Source organism: Bos javanicus, chromosome 7 (assembly GCF_032452875.1).
Source record: "Bos javanicus breed banteng chromosome 7, ARS-OSU_banteng_1.0, whole genome shotgun sequence".
Classification (NCBI taxonomy): domain Eukaryota; kingdom Metazoa; phylum Chordata; class Mammalia; order Artiodactyla; family Bovidae; genus Bos; species Bos javanicus.
This window is the reverse complement of record NC_083874.1, coordinates 19,961,432-19,979,875: the sequence shown is the minus strand read 5'-3', so window position 1 is coordinate 19,979,875 and position 18,444 is coordinate 19,961,432. Positions and strand designations below refer to the sequence as shown.

Sequence of the window (18,444 nt, the reverse complement as noted above, 5' to 3'; positions counted from 1 at the left end):
ATGTCCAGGAGGTTTGCAAACTTCTCCAAGTAAGCATCTGTCTGTGATTCACTCAGGAAAGCCCCAGGGCCCCACTCCCCAGCTCCAGGTGGCCGAGGGCGCCCTGGACGTGGGGCCTGCTGCTCTGGTCGTCCCCACGGGATGCACCGCATCTCTGCAGCTGGCCTTGGGGCAGGGGCTCTGATGTCGGCACTGGGGCAACATAACAGTGGCTGTTAAGTCATCTTCAGACCTCTGCCCATTCAGCCCACCTCCTCCAGGCGGGACACGGCAGGCACCAACTGGGGACTTGTGTGCATGGGGCACTGTGGACGGTGCCTTGGTGGAAGTCCCGGTGAGGATGCTCCAGGGTCTGGACACCCCCTCGCAGGTAGGAAGGGAGCAGAACGCCTGTAGGATTTTTCTGATGGATCCTCTTCCCCAAGCCTCGTGCTGCGGCATCCTTGGTGGCCCTGTGAGTGGAGAGCCCCTGGGGCACAGCCCGAGGAGGGGTACAGCCAGCCAAGAGGCTCTGTCCAGGTGCACAAAGCAGGCTGTGCCAGGGGAGGTGACGAGGGGCCCTTGTAGGAAAAGACAGCAGTGTACACAGCTTGCAACGAACTTGAAAATCAGGTCCTGGCTTGGCAGGTTCTCCAGCCATCTCAGGCTCCACCAGGGAGGCAAAGGTGGGAGTTCTTCCACAAAGTGCAACTTCCACTCCACACTGGCTCCCAGCTCCTCCCACGCAGGGCCGGGTGGGCCAGGTGAACAATCCCTGATGCGTCCCTCTCCGGAGGCAGGCAGGAGAGACCCTGCAAAGCTGTCAGCTCCAGCAGCCGCCTATGGACGCAGCAGGGCCCCTGGCAGTTGCCCTGTGGGGCTCTGGACCCAGAAGTGGGACCATCCAAAAAAATTGTTTTTTTCACCAATAATTTCTTTTCCTATCCTTCAATCGGCACAGGTGTCTCCATCATTTGAGAGAGAGAGGATGCCTACCTCCGTCTTTTTACAGGAGGGGGTCTGGTCTTCTAGCCCTGGCGGCCTGCCCGTGGGGGCTCCCCTTCAGGACACAGACCTTGGGAAGTCCCAGGGCCTCAGTGCCTGGCTGCCTCCTCCTGCCTCGGCCCGTCTTCCAGAGAAGAGAGAAGCCCACAGCCCTGAGCTCCACTGAGTCAGGGCAGCTATGTGTCCACATGGAGGTTCTCATTACGCCTGGGGATTCCTGCTCGCGGTCACATGGGAGGCAGGTGGTGGGAGACAGATGCTGAGAGATGGCAGGGCCACTGGTGAAAAGCCATCCCCAGCCACCACTGTGCTGCCCTCAAGCATGATGTCCAGCTCTCTCGGCCCAAAAACCTGAGCCAACAGTGCTTGGCAGGTGCAGTGTGCAGCCTCCAGAGGCACCCTGGGGAACGCAGTGGCCCTTCTGTCCTAGGGGCCTGTCCACCCCGGCCCAGACCTAGAGTGGATTCCGCTGGGGCGCAGGTTCCCTCAGCAAAACATGCAAGCACAGCAATGAACCAAAAGTGCAGTAAAATAGAGTTTCTTCTTTTCCATTGTGGGGTTTTTTTTTGCCTTTTCCTTTTTCTAAAAAAACACACCCATGTGTGCTACCATGTCTGTGCAAAGAATAAGGACCCAAAATAAATACATGATCGGAAATGCAGGAGGGTTCACAGTATCAGGCGTAGGTAGTTGTCAGGGAGCCAGAGCGGGGCAGGCCGTCCGGATGGGGGTCGCTCAGCAGCCAGGAGTGTCGGTGTCGTCAGGGGAGGACGAGGGCGAGGGCTGGCTGCCAGGCGGGCATCTCCCAAGCTCTGGGCTGAGCGAGGTGGGTAGTGCCTCCAGGAAGCGGCCGGGGCAGCAGCGGGCACTCGGCTCCGGGTCAGTGTCTGCATAGGAATTACTGCAGAGGCAAGGGGGCGGGTGAACTCATGGTGGGCTAGGGCCAATCCCCACCCACCCGGCCTCCCATGGCTAACGACACAAACCAGGGACCCCGGGAGCCTTGAGGGCTGGACACAGGCCATGGCACGGCAGAGCCTGGCTGCCCCTCCCACTGGAGACCTCAGTTTCCCCATCGGTCCCAGGGGTGTCTGGGGGTCAGGCCCTCAGGCCCTCCTGGGCCGAGGCCATGGTCTGAGCCCCGAGTGGGCCCGGCTGGCCAGCCATGGGCTCACTTACTGTGTCGCTCTCGCCGTCGGAGGCAGGCTGGGCCTGCGTGCTATAGTGAAGCGGGGAGTACACCCAGCTCCTCTCATCGGTGGGCTGCAGGGCGGGTGGGCGGGCGGGCGGCACGTGCAGGAGGGGCGCAGAAGAAGAGCAGGGTGCGAGGAGGCGCGAGAGGCAACAGGGAAGAAGGAAGGAAGAAACAGAAATAAAAGAGGGGGACCCCCAACGTGGGACGAGTGGGCGGCTCAGCCCCCGTGCCCTCTCCCTGACAGGACCTGCCCCAACCTGGACGGCCCTTGGGCCTGGTGGGGTGGGGGCCGGGCCTCCGGGGCTGAGTGGCCAGAGCGTGGCAAGGGGCAGGGTGGGCAGCGGGAAGCGGCGCGTGGGTCAAGGCAGAGCTGGCACAGCAGGAAGGGGTGGCGGGCGGGGCTCCGTTTGCTCTGCTGTCCGCCCACCCCGGCCCCCTAACCTCTGCCCTAGCCTGGCAGCACCCCAGCTTCAGGCCTGCCTACCACTGGGGACTGCCAGCTGGAGCAGCACCCTGGGGACCCACGGCAGGGGGTCCTGGGTGGTAGGGGCACACGGTGGAGCCCATTTCCTGCTCCAGTACACACAGACCTGCTCTGGGACCGAGGCAGGTGCCCCCCAGACAGCAAGCAGCAGAGGCCTCTCTGCCCCATGCCTGGAGTACAGGGATGCCTTCCTGGGGAGGGGCACAGGCAGAGTGGGGACTGGCCACCAAGGGGCCCCTGGGCCTGGCAGGGGCAGGCTGATCTTTCTCCAGCCATGTCTGGGCAGAGGTCCCAGGCGGGGCTCAACTAGGGGAGGACGTATACTTCCCCAGCCCCCCTTGCCCTTCCTGGGTCTGCTCTTAGCACCAGAACCCTCTTGGGCCTGGCAGCTCCCGTGGGGCTCCCCAAGCCACCTTCTTGTCTTTCCTCTTTCCCCCCACTGCATGCCAGCCTTCAACACCCCACAGCCTGTTACTTCCCCCACAGCCTGTTACTTCCACCCCAGCCAGAGCACACACCTGTCCTAGCCACGCCCCCCTGGCTGTCCTACGGCCCCTGAACCCACCATGGCCCTTCAGACCCAACCCTCCTTGGGCTGCTTGGGAGAATCATCAGCAACCAGCCTCTGCCCTCCTGCCCCTCGGGGTCCACCTGTTCCAGGTACCCACACAGCCCCTGCCTCTACACCTGCCGCACCAGACTTTCTCCACAGCTCACAGGCCACGATGGTACCCATGTGGACCCAGAGGCCCAAGAAGCCTGTGTCCCCATGTGGGCGGGTTCCCACAAAGGCACCCAGAGCCAGGGCAGCAGGGTGAGGCCCCAGAGAAGGCCTTGCTCGTGCTTCAGGGGGTTACAGAGCCATAAAACCCATGTCTGGCCACTTGGGAGCCCAAGGCGCAGGTCCAGGCCTGTCTGTGGCCACAGCAGGTGCTGACGCTGGCTTGGTGGCAGTGCTGGGCTCACAATATGGGTGACACAGGGGTCCCCAGGAACCCTGTGATGAGCTGGCCCTGGGTGACCCACAGAAGTCGAGTCCAGGGCATGCCTGCCCCGCACAGCAGGCCGTAGGGTCCAGCCTTCCTCCTGCCACTCCTTTGCCTCCCTCTCCACCCATCGGCCCCAAGTATCTGATTCTGTGGTGCCCCCAGCGAAGACAGCCCTTCCTCTTCCACCTCCCCACACCCCAGGCACATCTCAGAGCCCACCTGACCCCTTCCAGATGGCCTTTGCCACTGGCTCCCATCCCCATGGCCCTTGGGCACCATGTGTCCCCAGCTCTGGGACCATCTCTGGCGTGCAGTGTCCCCGGCTGGACCGAGCGTGGAGGGGATCTCCCTTTTCAGGCTTGCTCGGCAGTGCACGACAGCCAGCGACACTCACAGGGACCACTGACAGGGCTGGAGTGTGGCCTCTGAGGAGCCTCACCTTGAGAACACAAAGTCTCGCTTTAGATCTTTGCCCTGTTCTGCCCGTTGAGTGCTGTGTGCCTCTGGGAGGTCAGCTGGCCTCTCTGGGACCCCATTTACTGCTCACGATGACAATAACGAGCACTAACAATGCCACTGCCACACAACATCCCCACAGCATCCCAGATACGCCGGTGGATAAGTGTTTATTAGACATATGCCTCAAGTTTGGGACCTAGATTTCGTCTACACTATGTGCTTGTGGGCTACCTGCGGAGCCAAGGTCTGTTTCTCCATCTGTGAAATAGGTACAGAGACACCAACTCCTCTCTCCTGTAATTAAGAGCTTGGCTTTGTGGTCCTTCCGCTGACCACAGGGAGCGAGGTCACCCCCTTCAGGGGACAGACGCTCTGGGAGTGCTGTTGGCAGCAAAATCTGAACAAGTGGGAGCTGTCCATGTGACACGTCCCTGACCCAGGAGTGCTGGGACGAGGGGCAGGGGTGTCTGGGGGCTGGGGGTCAGATTCCGACCCTGCCATGGCCAGGCTGTCCCTGGGAGCCCCAGCAGTGTGCCCGCAGGTGCCATGACGCCCAATTCAGCGGGGAGTACACGTCCCGACAGGACGCCCACAGCCCAGCGTCCCACGCGGGCCAGTGTGGCCGACCTCAGCCGCAGCGATGTTTTCCCCATGTCCCTTCTTGGAGGAAGAGGGACCAGGACTTGTGGCTCCCTGCTGCCCAGGGCGCGGGGTGGGGCCTGGCTCCCTGGAGGCCTGCCGTGGTCACTTACAGTCCCTGAGGAGCTCAGCGTCACGGCCCGCAGTCGGCGATGCCGGGGAGAGTAAATCCAGTACCTCCCATCGGTGAACTGGGCGGGCCGGGCGGGCGGGGGAGGAAGCAAACAGAGGACAGGATGAAGTGACAGGATGAGGCCACGGGAGTCTGGCGGGCGGGCAGGCAGGGAGGGCAGCGGGTGGGGCAGGTTGGCTGACGGCCAAGCGGGAACAGGGGGTGGGCGTCCCACTGGCTGTCTTCTCCGCTGCGTGCCGGGCCTGGCTGCAAATCCGGGTTTCACGCCCCCGACTCCTGACAGGACATGGCCCCTGGGGCCGCCTCACACACAGATCCAGAGAACGGGAAAGATCAGCCCAGTGGGGTGGGGCAGGGGACACAGGGGGCGCTCGGTGCCCTGCAGGCCAGGCAGCGTTGGCGTGGGGACTGAGAGCAGGGGGCTGTTACGAAGCAGCGATGTCAGCAGGGCAGCCAGGCTCACCCAAACAGCCCCGAGGCCCAGCACCGGGCAAGGGCAGGGTTGTGGGTCAAAGGTGAGAGTGAAAGTCTGAGAAGAGGACAGCAGGCAGGGCTGGGGTTTGGCCCTCTCTGCTGTAATTAGGACCATCTGATCCCAGAGCGGGACATCCTGGGGAGACAGCTCAGGACCCGCTGTTAGGGGTGGGGCGGTCACTGGACTGGGCTTTGCGGGCTCCCAGGCCCCCCAGGACCCACTTAATCCAGGTTCCTGCCTGCCTGTGGGAGGTGTGAGGGGGAGGAGATGGCCAGCTCTGGAGGGAGGTCCCAGGTACCCAGGGGAGGGCCTCCTCCTGCTCTGACAGATCCCACCTTGTCCAGGAGCAGCTGTGTGTCCTCGTCCCATGAGGTTGGCATCGTGGAGCCTACCTGCCCCTCGCCTCGGTGTCCCGGCCTCCCTAAGCATGGAGTCTGCCCGCCGTACCCACCACCCGGTCAGAGAGAAGGTGTGTGTCATGCAGCCCCACGGTCAGCCTGGGCCTCCCTTCGGGCCAGGGGGCTGAGCGCTCCGGGACTCCAGACACCTCCCCAGCCCCGCTGGGCTCAGGGCCAGACGTGGTCACGAGGCTGGGGAGGATGGGCGGGGCGCTGCCACATCACCTGAGAGTGAGCGAGCCAGGCACATGGACCTGTGTGTGAAAAGGTGAGCACACACTCGTGCCTGTGCCTGAGTGCACCTGCAGGTGTGCACGAGCGCCTTGAGTGTGCGACGAGTCAGTGGGAGCGTGTGAGGGAGTGGTGTGCCCGTGTGTGAATGCAGGTGGACATGAGCATACGTGGGTTTGTACGGGCACGCCTACACACACGTAAGCACAGGTGAGCGCGGATGGTCAAGGGTCCGGCGACGGGAGGGAGCCCTGGGGGACTTACAAAGTAGATGTCCGTGGCGGGCGCGTCCTCCTCGTCCGAGGCCTGGCTGGCGGGCTCGGAGGCCTGGCTGGCGGGCTCGGAGGCCTGGCTGGCGGTTTCCGCTTCGACAGCGGCAGAGGCACAGGCTGGGGACACCCCCTCCCTGGGGACACGGGCAGGACATGGGAGTCCTGGGGGGGCTCTGGAAAGCATGCATCTCCCCGCACCGCAGCCTGGACCCTCCCCACTCCCTCCATCCCTCATGGAGACCATAGATGCAGGAAGTTCAGTGGCAGGGATGGGTTCTGCCTGACACATTCTGGTTCCCCCACATAACAAAACACCCCAAGCACTGTTGCTGCCAAGGGAACCAAGAACCCGGCTCCGAGCAGGTGGCCTGGCCCCTCCACTCAGGGGCATGCCTGTGGGCAAATCCCTGCCTCACCACTCACTCGTTGGGCAACCATTAGGACTACATTCTTTCTCAGGGCCTCAGTTTCCTCACCTGTAAAGTGGGGACACATACCCACCCTGAGGGGCCAGAACCTTTTGCTCCTCTTTCTGGAGCACTTCCTAGGTGCCAGGCCTGTTTGAGGGCCTGCTGTCCTGTGTCGCTGCTGTTTATTTGCTCAGTTGCGTCTGACTCTCTTGGGACCCCATGGACTGTAGCCCACAGGCTCCTCTGTACATGGGATTTCCCAGGCAAGAATACTGGAGTGGGGTCCATTTCCTTCTCCAGGGCATCTTCCAGACCCAGGTATCGAACTCACGTCTCCTACATTGGCAGATGGGTTCTTTACCACTGAGCCACCAGAGAAGCCCCTGTCCCGTGTTACAGATGAGGAAACTGAGGCATAGAGTGAAGGTGGGGAATGTGCCAGAGGCCATGGCTGGCGGCCACGCAATTAGTGAGAAATTTCACTTCTCGGATGAGGAGCTCAAAACCTAATAAAGTTAGAAATAAGTACCAAAAAGGTAAACAGAAAGTCTTAAACACGAGAGAAATGCCTCAGTCCAGGGTCTCGCCCTCAGCGCTGCTGACAGTGGGCAGGTCATTCTCTGTGGGGGGCAGTCCTGGGCACAGTGGGGTGTAGAGCAGCCTCCCTGGCCCCCACTATGATGCCAGCAAACCCCCGAGTCATGACCACCGGAGATGTCCCCAGACATCACCCACTGTCCTCTGAGGGCAGAATCACCCTCAGGTTGTTGAAAGCCACTATCTTAATTCAAAGAGAAAATTAAAAAAAAAAAAGAAAATTACTACCCATTTGTACCTGAGCCAATATAAAAGAACTGGTTCGTGTCAAACCCATGGCACATGGCAATAGCAGCACTCAGAGGAAAACACATAGCCTTAAGGGCCTCATTGTTAAAGAAAAGAAGGAACTTACTCAACCTACACTGGAAAACAGAAACAAGTGAAAAACAAGCCAGAAGCAGCTAGAAAGAACACATTACTGGTGAGTTACAGTGAATGAGATAAAAACAGAACACAACAGGGGACCAAACGTGGCTTTGGTCCCCCATGAAAACCCATGAAAACCTCATAGGTTACTGTCGTGCAAGCCCCGGCAAAACTAAGAGGAAGCAGAGAGGAAATGTGGCAGGAAAAGTGACCTCAGAGGTCAGGGCAGCTCTGCGTCCTGGAGGAGGAAACCCTTCCCAGAGTGAAGGACCCACACTATTCCCGGCTTTCCGCGCTCCCTTCCCAAGCTGGAAGCCCCAGCCCCACCCCTAGCTTGTGTACTACTTTTCCCAGTCCGCCTTCGGCCAGCTGGCTACATGGCCACGCTTGGCCAATGGGACCAGAGCAGAACCTGAGACCAAGAACTAGTCAGTCGACCGTGGGGCCCACTCACCCTGCATCCTCCTCCTTGGGGACCACAATCTCCACGCTGCACGTGGGCTCCACCTGCACTGTGATCTGTTGCAGGTCCTCCTCCGCGTGCGTCTCCTCCTGGGGCCTGGAAGCAAAGGGAAGCTGCGCCTCAGTTTCCCTCCTCACCCCCTTCCGCCCTGGAAGCGCCTGCTGAGCTCCAGGCCAGTGTCAGTTTCCAGTCCCAGTAAGAAGCTTGGAGCTCCAGGAGGTGCTATCTCTGGGCGCCATCTGACCAGGGCCCTGAGCTGGCCCAGCTCACATCTGGTCCCTGGCCGTTCTGCCCACCTGGGGCTGCAAGGGGCCAGTGACTGACCATCCACCTGGCGCTAGCCTGTGACTCTGGCACCAGCTGGGGCATAATGAGTACATGGCGGGGTGTGGATCCTTCCCACCCCCTGGGACAGCTAAGCACCGGCCTGGGGCCTGCACTAGGGGGCTGGGGTGGTTCTGGAGTTCCAGGCCTAGATCCCTGATGTAGGTGGGTCAGAACATGCCAGCAACCGGGTGTGCAGATGGCACACCTCCCTGGATGGCAATACCGGAGAGCAAACGGGTGGCTAACGTCAGAGCAGGTAGCTGGACGGAGGGTGACGCACATGATTTTTTTTCCAACTGGCAGAAATCACTGCCCCCCAAAAACCAATTACAGAGAACAACCCCTCTTCACTCCAGTCCTGTTACAAGATCAGACACCTGGGAACAACCCACATGTGCAGGAGGGCAAGTCACAGCCTGTCAGAGGAAGGGGACCAGCACCTACTCCACCTGCTCACAGAGGTGACCTGCCGCCAGCAGGTGACAGAGCAAAGGGCAGGGCGGCGCCCAGAGGCACGCTGGTTGAAAGGAGAGGGTGAGACAGGCCCAAATGTGTGTCTCTTTGTATATTCATAAATGTCTCTGGCAAGAGACAAAAAAATCCGTCCACTGGTTACTCCCAGAGAGGGGAGCAGGCATGGGACAGGCATTTCTGTTTTTCCTTTTGTATTTCTACAAATATTACTAAGAAAGGGAGAAAGAAGAACCAACAGGCAAGTGCGGGAGATGAGTCCTCTGGGTACCGAGGTGGAAGACAGATTCCAAGTGACCCGAGATTCTCTCCGCTTCTAGAGCCTGACTTGAATCTGTGCTCAGAATGGTGTGGTCAGAGAGAAAGGGCTCTGGTGGGGAAGGCAGAGGAGGGATGGGGGCAGGGAGTGTAGGGGAGAGGGGAGAAGAGACAAGACAGAAGGGAGAGGGCTGGGGTTTCATCTCACCGGCCATCCTGTCCCGAGGACTGTGTGCGCCGCCTGCAGAGAGACCGCAAACACGTGGAAAAAGTGGGGTAAGGGCCCTCCCAATCAATGTTCTGCCCACCCTACGACCCCGCCCATCCTGCGGCCCAGGGACATGGTCAGGTCCACTTACCGGTACCGCGGCTGCTCCGATGACTCTGAGGGGGACCGCTCTGGGATGGAGAGGGACGTGGAGGACAGGGTCGTGGCGATGGAGGCGGTGGTGGCCTCCTCAAAAGACGGCGGCGTGCAGGGCAAGAGGTCCGGCCGGCCTAGGGGGAGGAGCAAGTGGCCACCTGTGCAAGCCAGGCACCCAGGGCTGCTCCTGGCAGGCCTCTGAGCTCTACCTGCAACTTGGCTCACCCCCAGCTACCCAAGTCCTCTCTCTCAGCCACCACCTCACACTGTTGTCCCCGCCAGCCTCAGGAGGAGAAATATGCTCCAATTTCCCCCTGGCCTCGGCCTTCCAGTACCTATCCCCTGCTCTCAATTAAAAACTCCCCTCAGGGTCCTGCTCCACTGGCCTCTGCCCCGCTCTGCTCCAGCCACACACACTTCTTGCTGTTCCCCAGACACCCACAGGCTAGGCCCTGTCCTGCCCCCTGGGCCTTTGCACAGGCAATGTCTCCCTTCCTTGATGCTCCCCCCACCACGCCCGCCCCTCCCTGTCTGGAATCTCTGACCCAGGAGATGGAAGGGACCTTCCTGAACACCAGACTGACCCCATTAAGCACTTCATCCCCCCAGGTCTCCATGCATCTCTGACATAATGGGAGCCTGTCACCTGAGGGTAGGGAGTGGGGGGTGAATTCTGTGCGCAGCTCTCATTGTGGCTCTTCCAGGGGCCCAGTCCCAGCTGTTCCCCAATTCTCAGCTGCAGATCTTGGGCTGAGGGGGGTGACTGTGACCCAGCCCCTCCCATCCAGGTTGGGGCCAGCACAGGGCCCTCCCCTTCTCAGGCCCCTCGTCTCCCAGCCACCTGCTCACCCTCGTCCTCCAGTGTGGGGTAGCTGCGGGCCCCCCGCAGGTCGTACTGTGCATCCTCCCGCTCGCTGGGGATCTGGCTGGCCGAGAAGGCGGCCGTGGGTCCCAGGGGCTTGACGGCCAGCAAGGCACCACGGCCCTTCTTGGACGGTGAGGACTTCAGGGCTGTGGAGGGAGGGCGGCTGGGCTGGGGAGCCTGAGCCCCGCAGCAGCACCCAGACAGGGCCCCACAGACCCCAGAGCTTCTTCTGTACCAAAGCCTGGCTGCCCCACTGCCCCACCTCCAGCCTGTCCGCCAACACCCTTCGCTCTTGCTCTCGGTAGCCTACATTCCAGCTGGCTTGCCTGCAGGGGCAGGGTCGGGGCGCAGGAGCCCAGGTGCCCTGTCCTGCCCACTGGCAGAGATGGGATCCCAGGGACCCAGAACTCCCACTCTAGCCCCTTGGAAACAGCAGTAGGATCAGCAGCTGGCAATGTTTACTTAGCATTTTGGGGCCTCAGCCCACCCAACTCTCAGACACGGAAGCCAAGGGCCTGGTTCCCATCCAGGCTGCATGGCTTTGGGGCCCCTGCATCCTGATTTGCACCAATGGGTCAAAGGTGGCAGGAAAACCCTGACACACCTTCCACACCACCCTGGCTCCACCAAGGCCTGTCACCAGCCTCTCCCGCGCCTCCGGTGACCACTGCCCCACATACGGTGGCGGCTCAGTTTGCCTCACACAGCCATCCAGTCCCAGAGGCCGGGGGCTCCCTGGGTTCCCTGCCCTATGCACGTCCCTGAGGGGCCACCCAGCTGCCCTGTTCCCTGGACCAAGTCCCTGACTGCATCCTAGGGCTGGTGAGCGGAGGACCAGGACCCTGGGTTTACCCTGCTCTTGACCTCCCACCCTTCTCCCCCTGCACCCCGACCCAGAGGGCCCGGGCACTCACAGGAGTTCTTCCGGAAAACCGTGTTGCTCATGAACTTGAAGAAGCGCTCGGCATAGAAGCTGGGCCGGTGGACGGAGACTGTGTCCTGGGAAGGGAAGGGGGGCCTGAGGGCAGGCAGGGGATGAGGCCTGGGGGGGCCCATGGGAGTCCCTGTGTCAGGGCTGCTGTGTCACCTTGGTGGGGATGGGACCCCAGGAACTGATAGTGGTGGCAGAGACAGGGAGGCAGAGAGATGGTTTTGTGGTGATGGTGTCCGTATTTTTAATTGTTGACCCTCATGAATAAAATGGCTATTCAGGTAACTGAATAAACATCAAAATCAAGAAACTAGAAAGAACCTCTAGAGCCGGGGGGTAGAAGGTGCAGCTGACCCTGCTACAAAGGAAGGCTTTGTCCTGGGGGCAGGCAGACCTGGCTCCTGCACTCATGGTGGGGTGGCCCTGGCCATGCACTGATCGTCGGTGCCCCGGGGTGGACCCGAGGCTGCTGCGCAGGCCAGGACGCAGGGCTGGGATGCCCGTGAGGCAGGGAGCCTGGCACACAGTTGGGGCGCCATACTGCAGGGCCCCTGGGCGCACACCCTGGCTGTCCCTGGATCCAGTCTGCTCACTTGCTACGGCACTGTCTCCCCAGCACTGCTGATCGCAGGCCGGTCGTTCTCTGGGGGTCCATCCTATACCCTAGGGTGGGGCCAGCATCCCTGGTCCCCGCCCACTAGATCCAGTGTGACCACCAGAGACGTTCTCAGACACTGCCTCGTGGCCTCCCCAGCTATAACGTAACAGAACGCATCTGGACACAGGGCCTCCTGTCCCGGCCTGCCCTGAGGCGGTCACATGGCCTCGGGGACTCGTGCTGGTTGATGGTGAGTGAGCAAAGACAGCAAAAGAGTCTCTCCGCCCTGGGAAGAAGAGCCCCTCTCTCTGGTTGGAGCCAAAATGGGGGCTGCCATCTACGCCAGGTGCCAAGGGCAATACCTGGGGTGTACAGGGACACGCAGGAAGAAGCTGGCCCCCAGGAACTGTGGCGCCACCATACCAGTCTCAGGGTTCACACACCCGGATGGTTACTTTTTCTGGCCATGGTGCATGCATGGCAAGCGGGATCTTAGTTCCCCAACCAGGGACCAAACTTGCGCCCCCCATGATGGGAGCTCGGAGTCTTAACCACTGGACTGTTGGGGAAGCCCCTGGATGGTTACTTTGATGTTTGGGCCCCTCTGGAGCTGACCTCGATCTTCTGACAGGGTCACGATCCCTCCATCTGCTTTCCCCTCTGCTGTGGGTTCACCGCACAGAAGGGTTTCCCGCCAGCCCCACCCAGGGGGGAACATTCTGAAAGCTCCCCAGACCCTCAAAACACTCCGGGGTGTAGTGGGGGAGGTTGTTGGGACCTTGGGTTTTGCAGACTGCTCACACACAGACAGCCCTTAGCACTCAAGTAAGAACTGGCCTGTGGGGGCACAGGGGGAGAGGCCTCTGCCTGAGGGTCCACAGCCGGACTAGGGCCACAGGTGGACAGTTTAACCCCAGCAATTGGTCCTCACAGTATTTTACACTTTGAAGTAATTCACTGCAAGGGTTTACGGGTGAGCTGTGCTCACAGGAAGACACAAATTTCCAACTTTTTTTGAACAACTGAGCCCATTTGTGTAAGCAGGCCCAATCTGCAGGGTCAGCGGGGTCAGAGCTGTGCAGTGCTGCCCCTGGGGTGCAGCTGGGGCCCAAGACCTCCTCCATATCACACACTTTCAGAATGTTCTCTGCCTGACTGGCCCCTGACTTTCCCAGCCTGTCCTCACTTCTAACTCACTTGGGGCCCCTAGTCCCCTCCCTCGGGAAGCCTGTATGCTAAGCCTGTACCCTCACAGATGGCTCAGGCCCCTGGTTGGGGGGTCCCATGGCTGCCTCACTGCCTTGTCTTGGCCCTGATCCCCTGGCCTGTGACCGTGGCTCCAAAAAAGTGGACGTGTCCCTCGGCTCTTTAGCACCCAGGTCTGGCCCAGGATGATAGTCAGGATGTTTGTGGATGGATAGACAGAATGAACAAGTGGAAGATGCTCACCCCATCGTGGACGAGAGCCTTCCAGGTGTGTTCCAGCTTCTTGATGAACCTGCGGAGGAGAAAACGCCCAGAACATCAGCCACACTTCCACGTCCGGGGGAGGTCTCTTCTAGGTGAGCTCATCCCAGGGGACACAGGTGGTCTCCAGGGACCTGTGTGATCATCATGACTGGGAATGTTCTTGGCATCAAGGGGGCAGAGGAGCCCTGCTCGAGAGGAACCAGGCCACCTGCTGTATCAGTCAGAGACCACCCCGCTTTTTCCGGCCCCCTTGACCCCTCCCCACTGGCTGGCTGCTCCCATCGCTGCTGCTCTGCAGGAGGAAGTGGAAAGGCTGCGGTGCATGGCCCTCCATGGGGGACGGAGCCCGCCCTTCCTCTCTACCATGGCCCAGGCTGAGCGGGTCTCCTCCCTGCTGGAGGGAGCGCCCAATGCCCCAGCCAGGCCCCCATAGCACACCTAGGCTGGGGAGCACGTTGCTGCTTCCAGGCAGCTCCCCCAGATGCCTCTGGGCTGCAGGGGGAAGGATATCCTCCTCGACACACACCCCTGCCCTAGGATGGGCTCTGGCCGCCCGCCCTGGGCTGTGCCCACCTTACCCTACCCGGGTCTCCATGGAAACCCTCACCCACTGCTCGGAAAGCTGCCTGCTCTGCTCCACACTGGGAGGGAGACCCCAGCAGGAGATGGGGCAGCCCAGTCTTGGCACACAGCAGGGCCCACAGTCAGCCAGTGACACTCCACCCTCTACCCTGCCCTGTGCCAGCCCTGACCTGTCCCTGACCAGGCTCTCACTGGGGACTGGGAAAGTCGGGCCAGGGGCATGCACCCACCCCTGCAGGACAGGGGGCGAGGACCCACCTGTAGGACTGCAGGATGTCGATGATTCCAATGTGCAGAAGCAAACGCTCTCCTCGACCATTCACAGCGGGGATCCCCCCCATCCTGAGGAGAGGGGTCAAGACTGTCAGCACCCATGGAGCCAGCCCAGGGATGAGCCCTGTCTGTCAGGAGCACAGGCTGGAGGTAGCCTAGAGCCCCAAGCCAGGGGCACCTGCTCTGGGACTTAGGGGCACTGAGATAGAGGTATGAGCAGGCAGGAGTGATGGAACCCAGGGCTTGAGGATCCACACGCTCCCTGTAGGTGGCCACCTGGCTGGACCCTCGGAGAGGGACCTGACACCTGGGAAGCCCGCCACAAAGAAGGATCGAGTGGCCTTCTTGGCCCGCTCACTGAGTCAACACTGCAGGCCAGAGGCTGCCAAAGGGTCCAGGCTATGAGACTCAAGTGCACGCATACCCACACATGCACACGCAGAGCTTGCACACACACACAGGTGCATGCACACCCACACGTGCACACGCAGAGCTTGCACACTCACACACACACATAGGTGCATGCATGAGCACATACACACCCAGGCAAGGCTGGGCTTTGGGCGCAGGCTGGGGAGTTAAAGCTGCTGCAGCCCCAGGCCAAGCCCGCCCGTGCAGTTAGTGGGGCCCACAAGGCAGCAGCTTCCTGCACGCCCAGGCCCCCTACAGGCTCTGCCAGCTGCACTCCACACTGCGCTCACCTTCACACCTGCCGTCTCGCCTGGCCGGGCACCAACCCTACAAACGCCAGACGGCTGAGCTCTGGGCCCACTCAGGTCCCCCCCACTCATCCCAGGCAGGCCCTTCAGCTGATGGCCCAGTTTGGTGGCCAAGCTTTAGCCTGTCCCCCAGCTGCCTGTGCACCCTGATGGCTACCACCCCCTGTAAGGACTGGACAAGGTCTGGACATGGTGGGTCGAGCCAGCTCCCAAATGGTTTGTGCATGGTGATACAGGGTCAATTGTGACACCTGTCTACAGCAGTGGTTCCCATGGGGGGGTGACTGTCCCCGGGGACACTGGTGCTCTGTGGAGACAGCTGTGGTTGTCACGACCAGGGTCAGGAATGTTGATCCACCCCTCACAGTGCCCAGGACACCCAAAGAGTGACCGGGGCCTGCATGGGGTGGGAGTAGGGATGCCCTGTGAGTCTGTGCCTGAGCCCCGAGGGCAGGACCAGGTCGGCTGTTTGGTGGAGAGGTGGGGGGCGGTGGTCAGGGGGCACACTCTCCTCTGGACCCTCTGACCTGGCTGCTCCCACAGCCACCTGGCATCACTAGGCAAGGAACGTTGTCAGCCCCTGCACCCCCCTCCCCAGGGTCCTGGGCAGGGACTTGCTGTGAAAAGGGTCTCTCGTCCCCAGCCCTTTCCACCTTCTCTTGGCTGCCTTCCAACACCTTTCCAGCTTTGCTGCCTATGGTGAGGCTTTAACTCTCCTAGGTCCAGGGCGGGGGTACCTGTGTTTCCCACAGGGTTGGCCAGTGACCTCCATCTACTGACTGACTGAGTCAGATGTCAGGTTAGAACACCTGGCCATAGCTGTGCGCCCAATATCTAACTCTCAGGGCCCAGGGATGGGGACGGGTGGGCACTGCTGGCTTACAAACCAGAAACCAGGAACCCGCCAGGTTCTGGACCTGGTCTTGTCCCTCTCACCTTCCTCAAGGCTCCCCCTCTTCCTGCCCCCTGCCTGCTTCTCGCCTGGCAAGGGGGCTGAGGCAGAGATGAGAGCTGAAAGCTCCCCTGGCCCCGCCAGCCCCGGCACCTACGTGTCATCCGTCTCGATGGCCTCCCCGCGTGCGGCGCCACCCTGGATGGACTCCATGGCTGTGGAGTAGAGCGCCTTCTGGCCCAGCGGCCGCTTCTCATCGGCTGTGCTCTGGGCACCCTCAGCCTGCCGCTCACGCTCCTGCTGGTCGATGTTGTGGACGCCCAGGAGCAGGCTATAGTCCATGATCTTAAAGCTCTCCAGCACCTGCGGGAATAGGGGTCAGGGGTCGGCTGGCTGTGACCCCACCCCTGCCCTGGTTCAGAGGCCCGGTTCACTGGCTTCCCACCCTGCTCCAGACCATGAGGTGCAGCCCACGATGTGGACACACGGACACTGGGGATGGGGCCTGGAAGCCCTGGGGCACGGAGACGACTGGTGGTTTCTGGGGTGTCTGGGAGCCAGGGTGCAGGGAGGACCCTGGAGGACCCAGGCCTGGCTTGAACCCCCTCCAGACGTCCGTATCCTCGCCTCTGAAGCCAATAGGGGACGGGGTGGACCGCAATAGCAAGACCTGGGAGGAGCCTGGCAAACCTTCCTTCTCCCTAAGAAATACTTGCCTGTGGAGGAGGCAGCTGCACAGACCGAGGTCTGAGGGGAGCCTTAAGTGTTTTTGGTTTTGCTTTTGTTTTGGCTATGCCACAGGCATGCAGGATATTAGTTCCCTGACCAGGAATCGAAACTGTGCCTCCTGCAGTAGAAGCTCAGAGTCTTAAACACTTAAACACTCAGGCCAGGCAAGCCCTGAGGTACACTGAGTTGAGCCCTGAAAACCTCAGGCTGCCCCAAGGCTCTGTTTGGCAGCAGGAACACAGCCTGTGAGGGCGGCGGGGGTGGGGTGCGGGGGGCGGGGCATTTCTCCGGCTCACTGCGCTAACTTCTCCCAGCGTCCCCATGTCACAGCCGGGAAGACGGGGCTCAGACATGGGACCCTGTCAGACCAGCCAGCCGCTCCTCACCAGGCAGTCGCGTTGCAGCGTCTTGACGAGTGCAGAGAAGGTGTCCGCGTCAAGCATTAGCCCCTCGGGCATGTCCTGAATGAAGTCCAGGTCCTTGTAGGTGGGGATGCTCTTCTCCTTCTCCTTCTTGCTGGCCCGCCGCTTGTAGGTGGAGCCTTTGAGGTCGAACTTGAGGTGCATCTTGACCACGCGTGGCAGCACATTGTTCATCACCACCACGCGGATGTTCTTGCCTCCCGACTGCACGCAGTATAGCCCATAGAACTTGGGCAGCAGTGTCCGGGGATTCTGGTTGAGGTTCTGGTGGAGGGGAGAGGGCGGGTGGAGAGGACGCCAGGAGCCTTGCTGGGACCCCACACAGCACCCTGCGGCCTGCTCCTCGGAGCTCAGGTCAGAGGCCACCTCCTCAGGAAGCCCGCCCTGACCACCTCCCTCCTTGCCCCTAGCACCCAGCCAACTGAACTCCCCATCGCCCCACCTGACCAAAAGCACCAGGAGGGTCTGTTTCTACGAGGCCAGGCCCAGGGAGAGGTGGCCTTTCCATAAAGGCCCCCAGGGGACTTCCCAAGGTATTGGGCCTGATTTCTTGCGAGGTCAGACCCAGGTCTCTCACCTCCCCAGTCTGCCCTGAGGGGATGGGGGCTGGTTGGCCTCTAGGCATCAGGCCATTTGTCTTTTTTTAAAAAAAATTTTTTGGCTGTGCCTCGCAGCATATATGATCCTAGTTCCCTGACCAGGGATTGAACCTGTGCCCCCTGCATAAGAAGCATGGAGTCTTAACCACTGTACCATCAGGGAAGTCCCAAGCTACTTGTCTTTGTACAGCTGGGAACTAACAATGGTTTTACATTGTCAGGAAGTTGATAAAACTAAACAAGAAATAGTGTCCTGTGGCATGTGAAGATGACATGAAATGCACATGGCAGCCTCGGCAAAGAGTTCTATTGGCACTCAGCCGGGGTCACTTGCTCTCACCCTGTCTGTGGCAGCTTTCTCACTAGAGCGGAGCCGTGGAGACAGAGGCTGTGCTCACAAAGCTGAAGACGTTTGTTTTCTCATGTTTTACAGAAAACGTTTGCTGACCCCCGACCTAGGGGAGCTGAGGATCCCACCCAGGATCATACAGAGGGGAGGCGGGTTACAGGGTCGGGGACAGGTCACAATCTGCGCAAAGTTGCCCAGGGCCTGACCACGCCTGCCAGGCAGCAGGGAGGGCTGGCCCTCAGGCAAGGATCCTCACTTCCCATCTGGGTGTGTATCAGGACCCTCACCCCTGGGGGCCAGGAAGTCTGAGGCGCCTGCTTCCACACCTCCAGGGGCCTGAGTGCCAGCTGATAGCCCAGTTCCTCCCCAGTGCCTGTCTGAGTCACTGGTTGTTGAGACTTGAGGCCCAAAGCCATGACTTCTGGGAGGTGGGTGGTAGGGGATGGCCACCAGGGCCCAGATGGCTATTCCTGCTCGCCACGTGAGGGGGTCCTGCG

At 60.9% G+C, this 18,444-nt stretch overlaps 1 protein-coding gene across 8 annotated transcripts in view; it reads right to left on the bottom strand.

The window, feature by feature from the left end:
* Positions 1–1,506: 1,506 nt before the first annotated feature.
* Positions 1,507–18,444, bottom strand: part of PIP5K1C (phosphatidylinositol-4-phosphate 5-kinase type 1 gamma) — a 47,769-nt gene continuing 30,831 nt past the window's right edge. For 3 of the 8 annotated variants that reach the window (XM_061422674.1, XM_061422673.1, XM_061422675.1), the window contains 11 exons: positions 16,964–17,263; positions 16,006–16,211; positions 14,223–14,306; positions 13,362–13,410; positions 11,298–11,382; positions 10,368–10,529; positions 9,514–9,652; positions 9,363–9,395; positions 8,090–8,194; positions 6,252–6,393; positions 3,514–4,941 (listed from right to left, as the gene is read on the bottom strand). In XM_061422674.1, coding sequence (XP_061278658.1) covers positions 4,468–4,941; positions 6,252–6,393; positions 8,090–8,194; positions 9,363–9,395; positions 9,514–9,652; positions 10,368–10,529; positions 11,298–11,382; positions 13,362–13,410; positions 14,223–14,306; positions 16,006–16,211; positions 16,964–17,263 — 1,779 coding nt within the window. In that variant the 3' untranslated portion in view covers positions 3,514–4,467. Of the gene's footprint in view, positions 1,886–2,163; positions 2,248–3,513; positions 6,011–6,251; positions 6,394–8,089; positions 8,195–9,362; positions 9,396–9,513; positions 9,653–10,367; positions 10,530–11,297; positions 11,383–13,361; positions 13,411–14,222; positions 14,307–16,005; positions 16,212–16,963; positions 17,264–18,444 lie in introns of those variants that run through there. The other 5 variants (XM_061422676.1, XM_061422679.1, XM_061422678.1 and 2 more) reach the window with 5 other exon arrangements.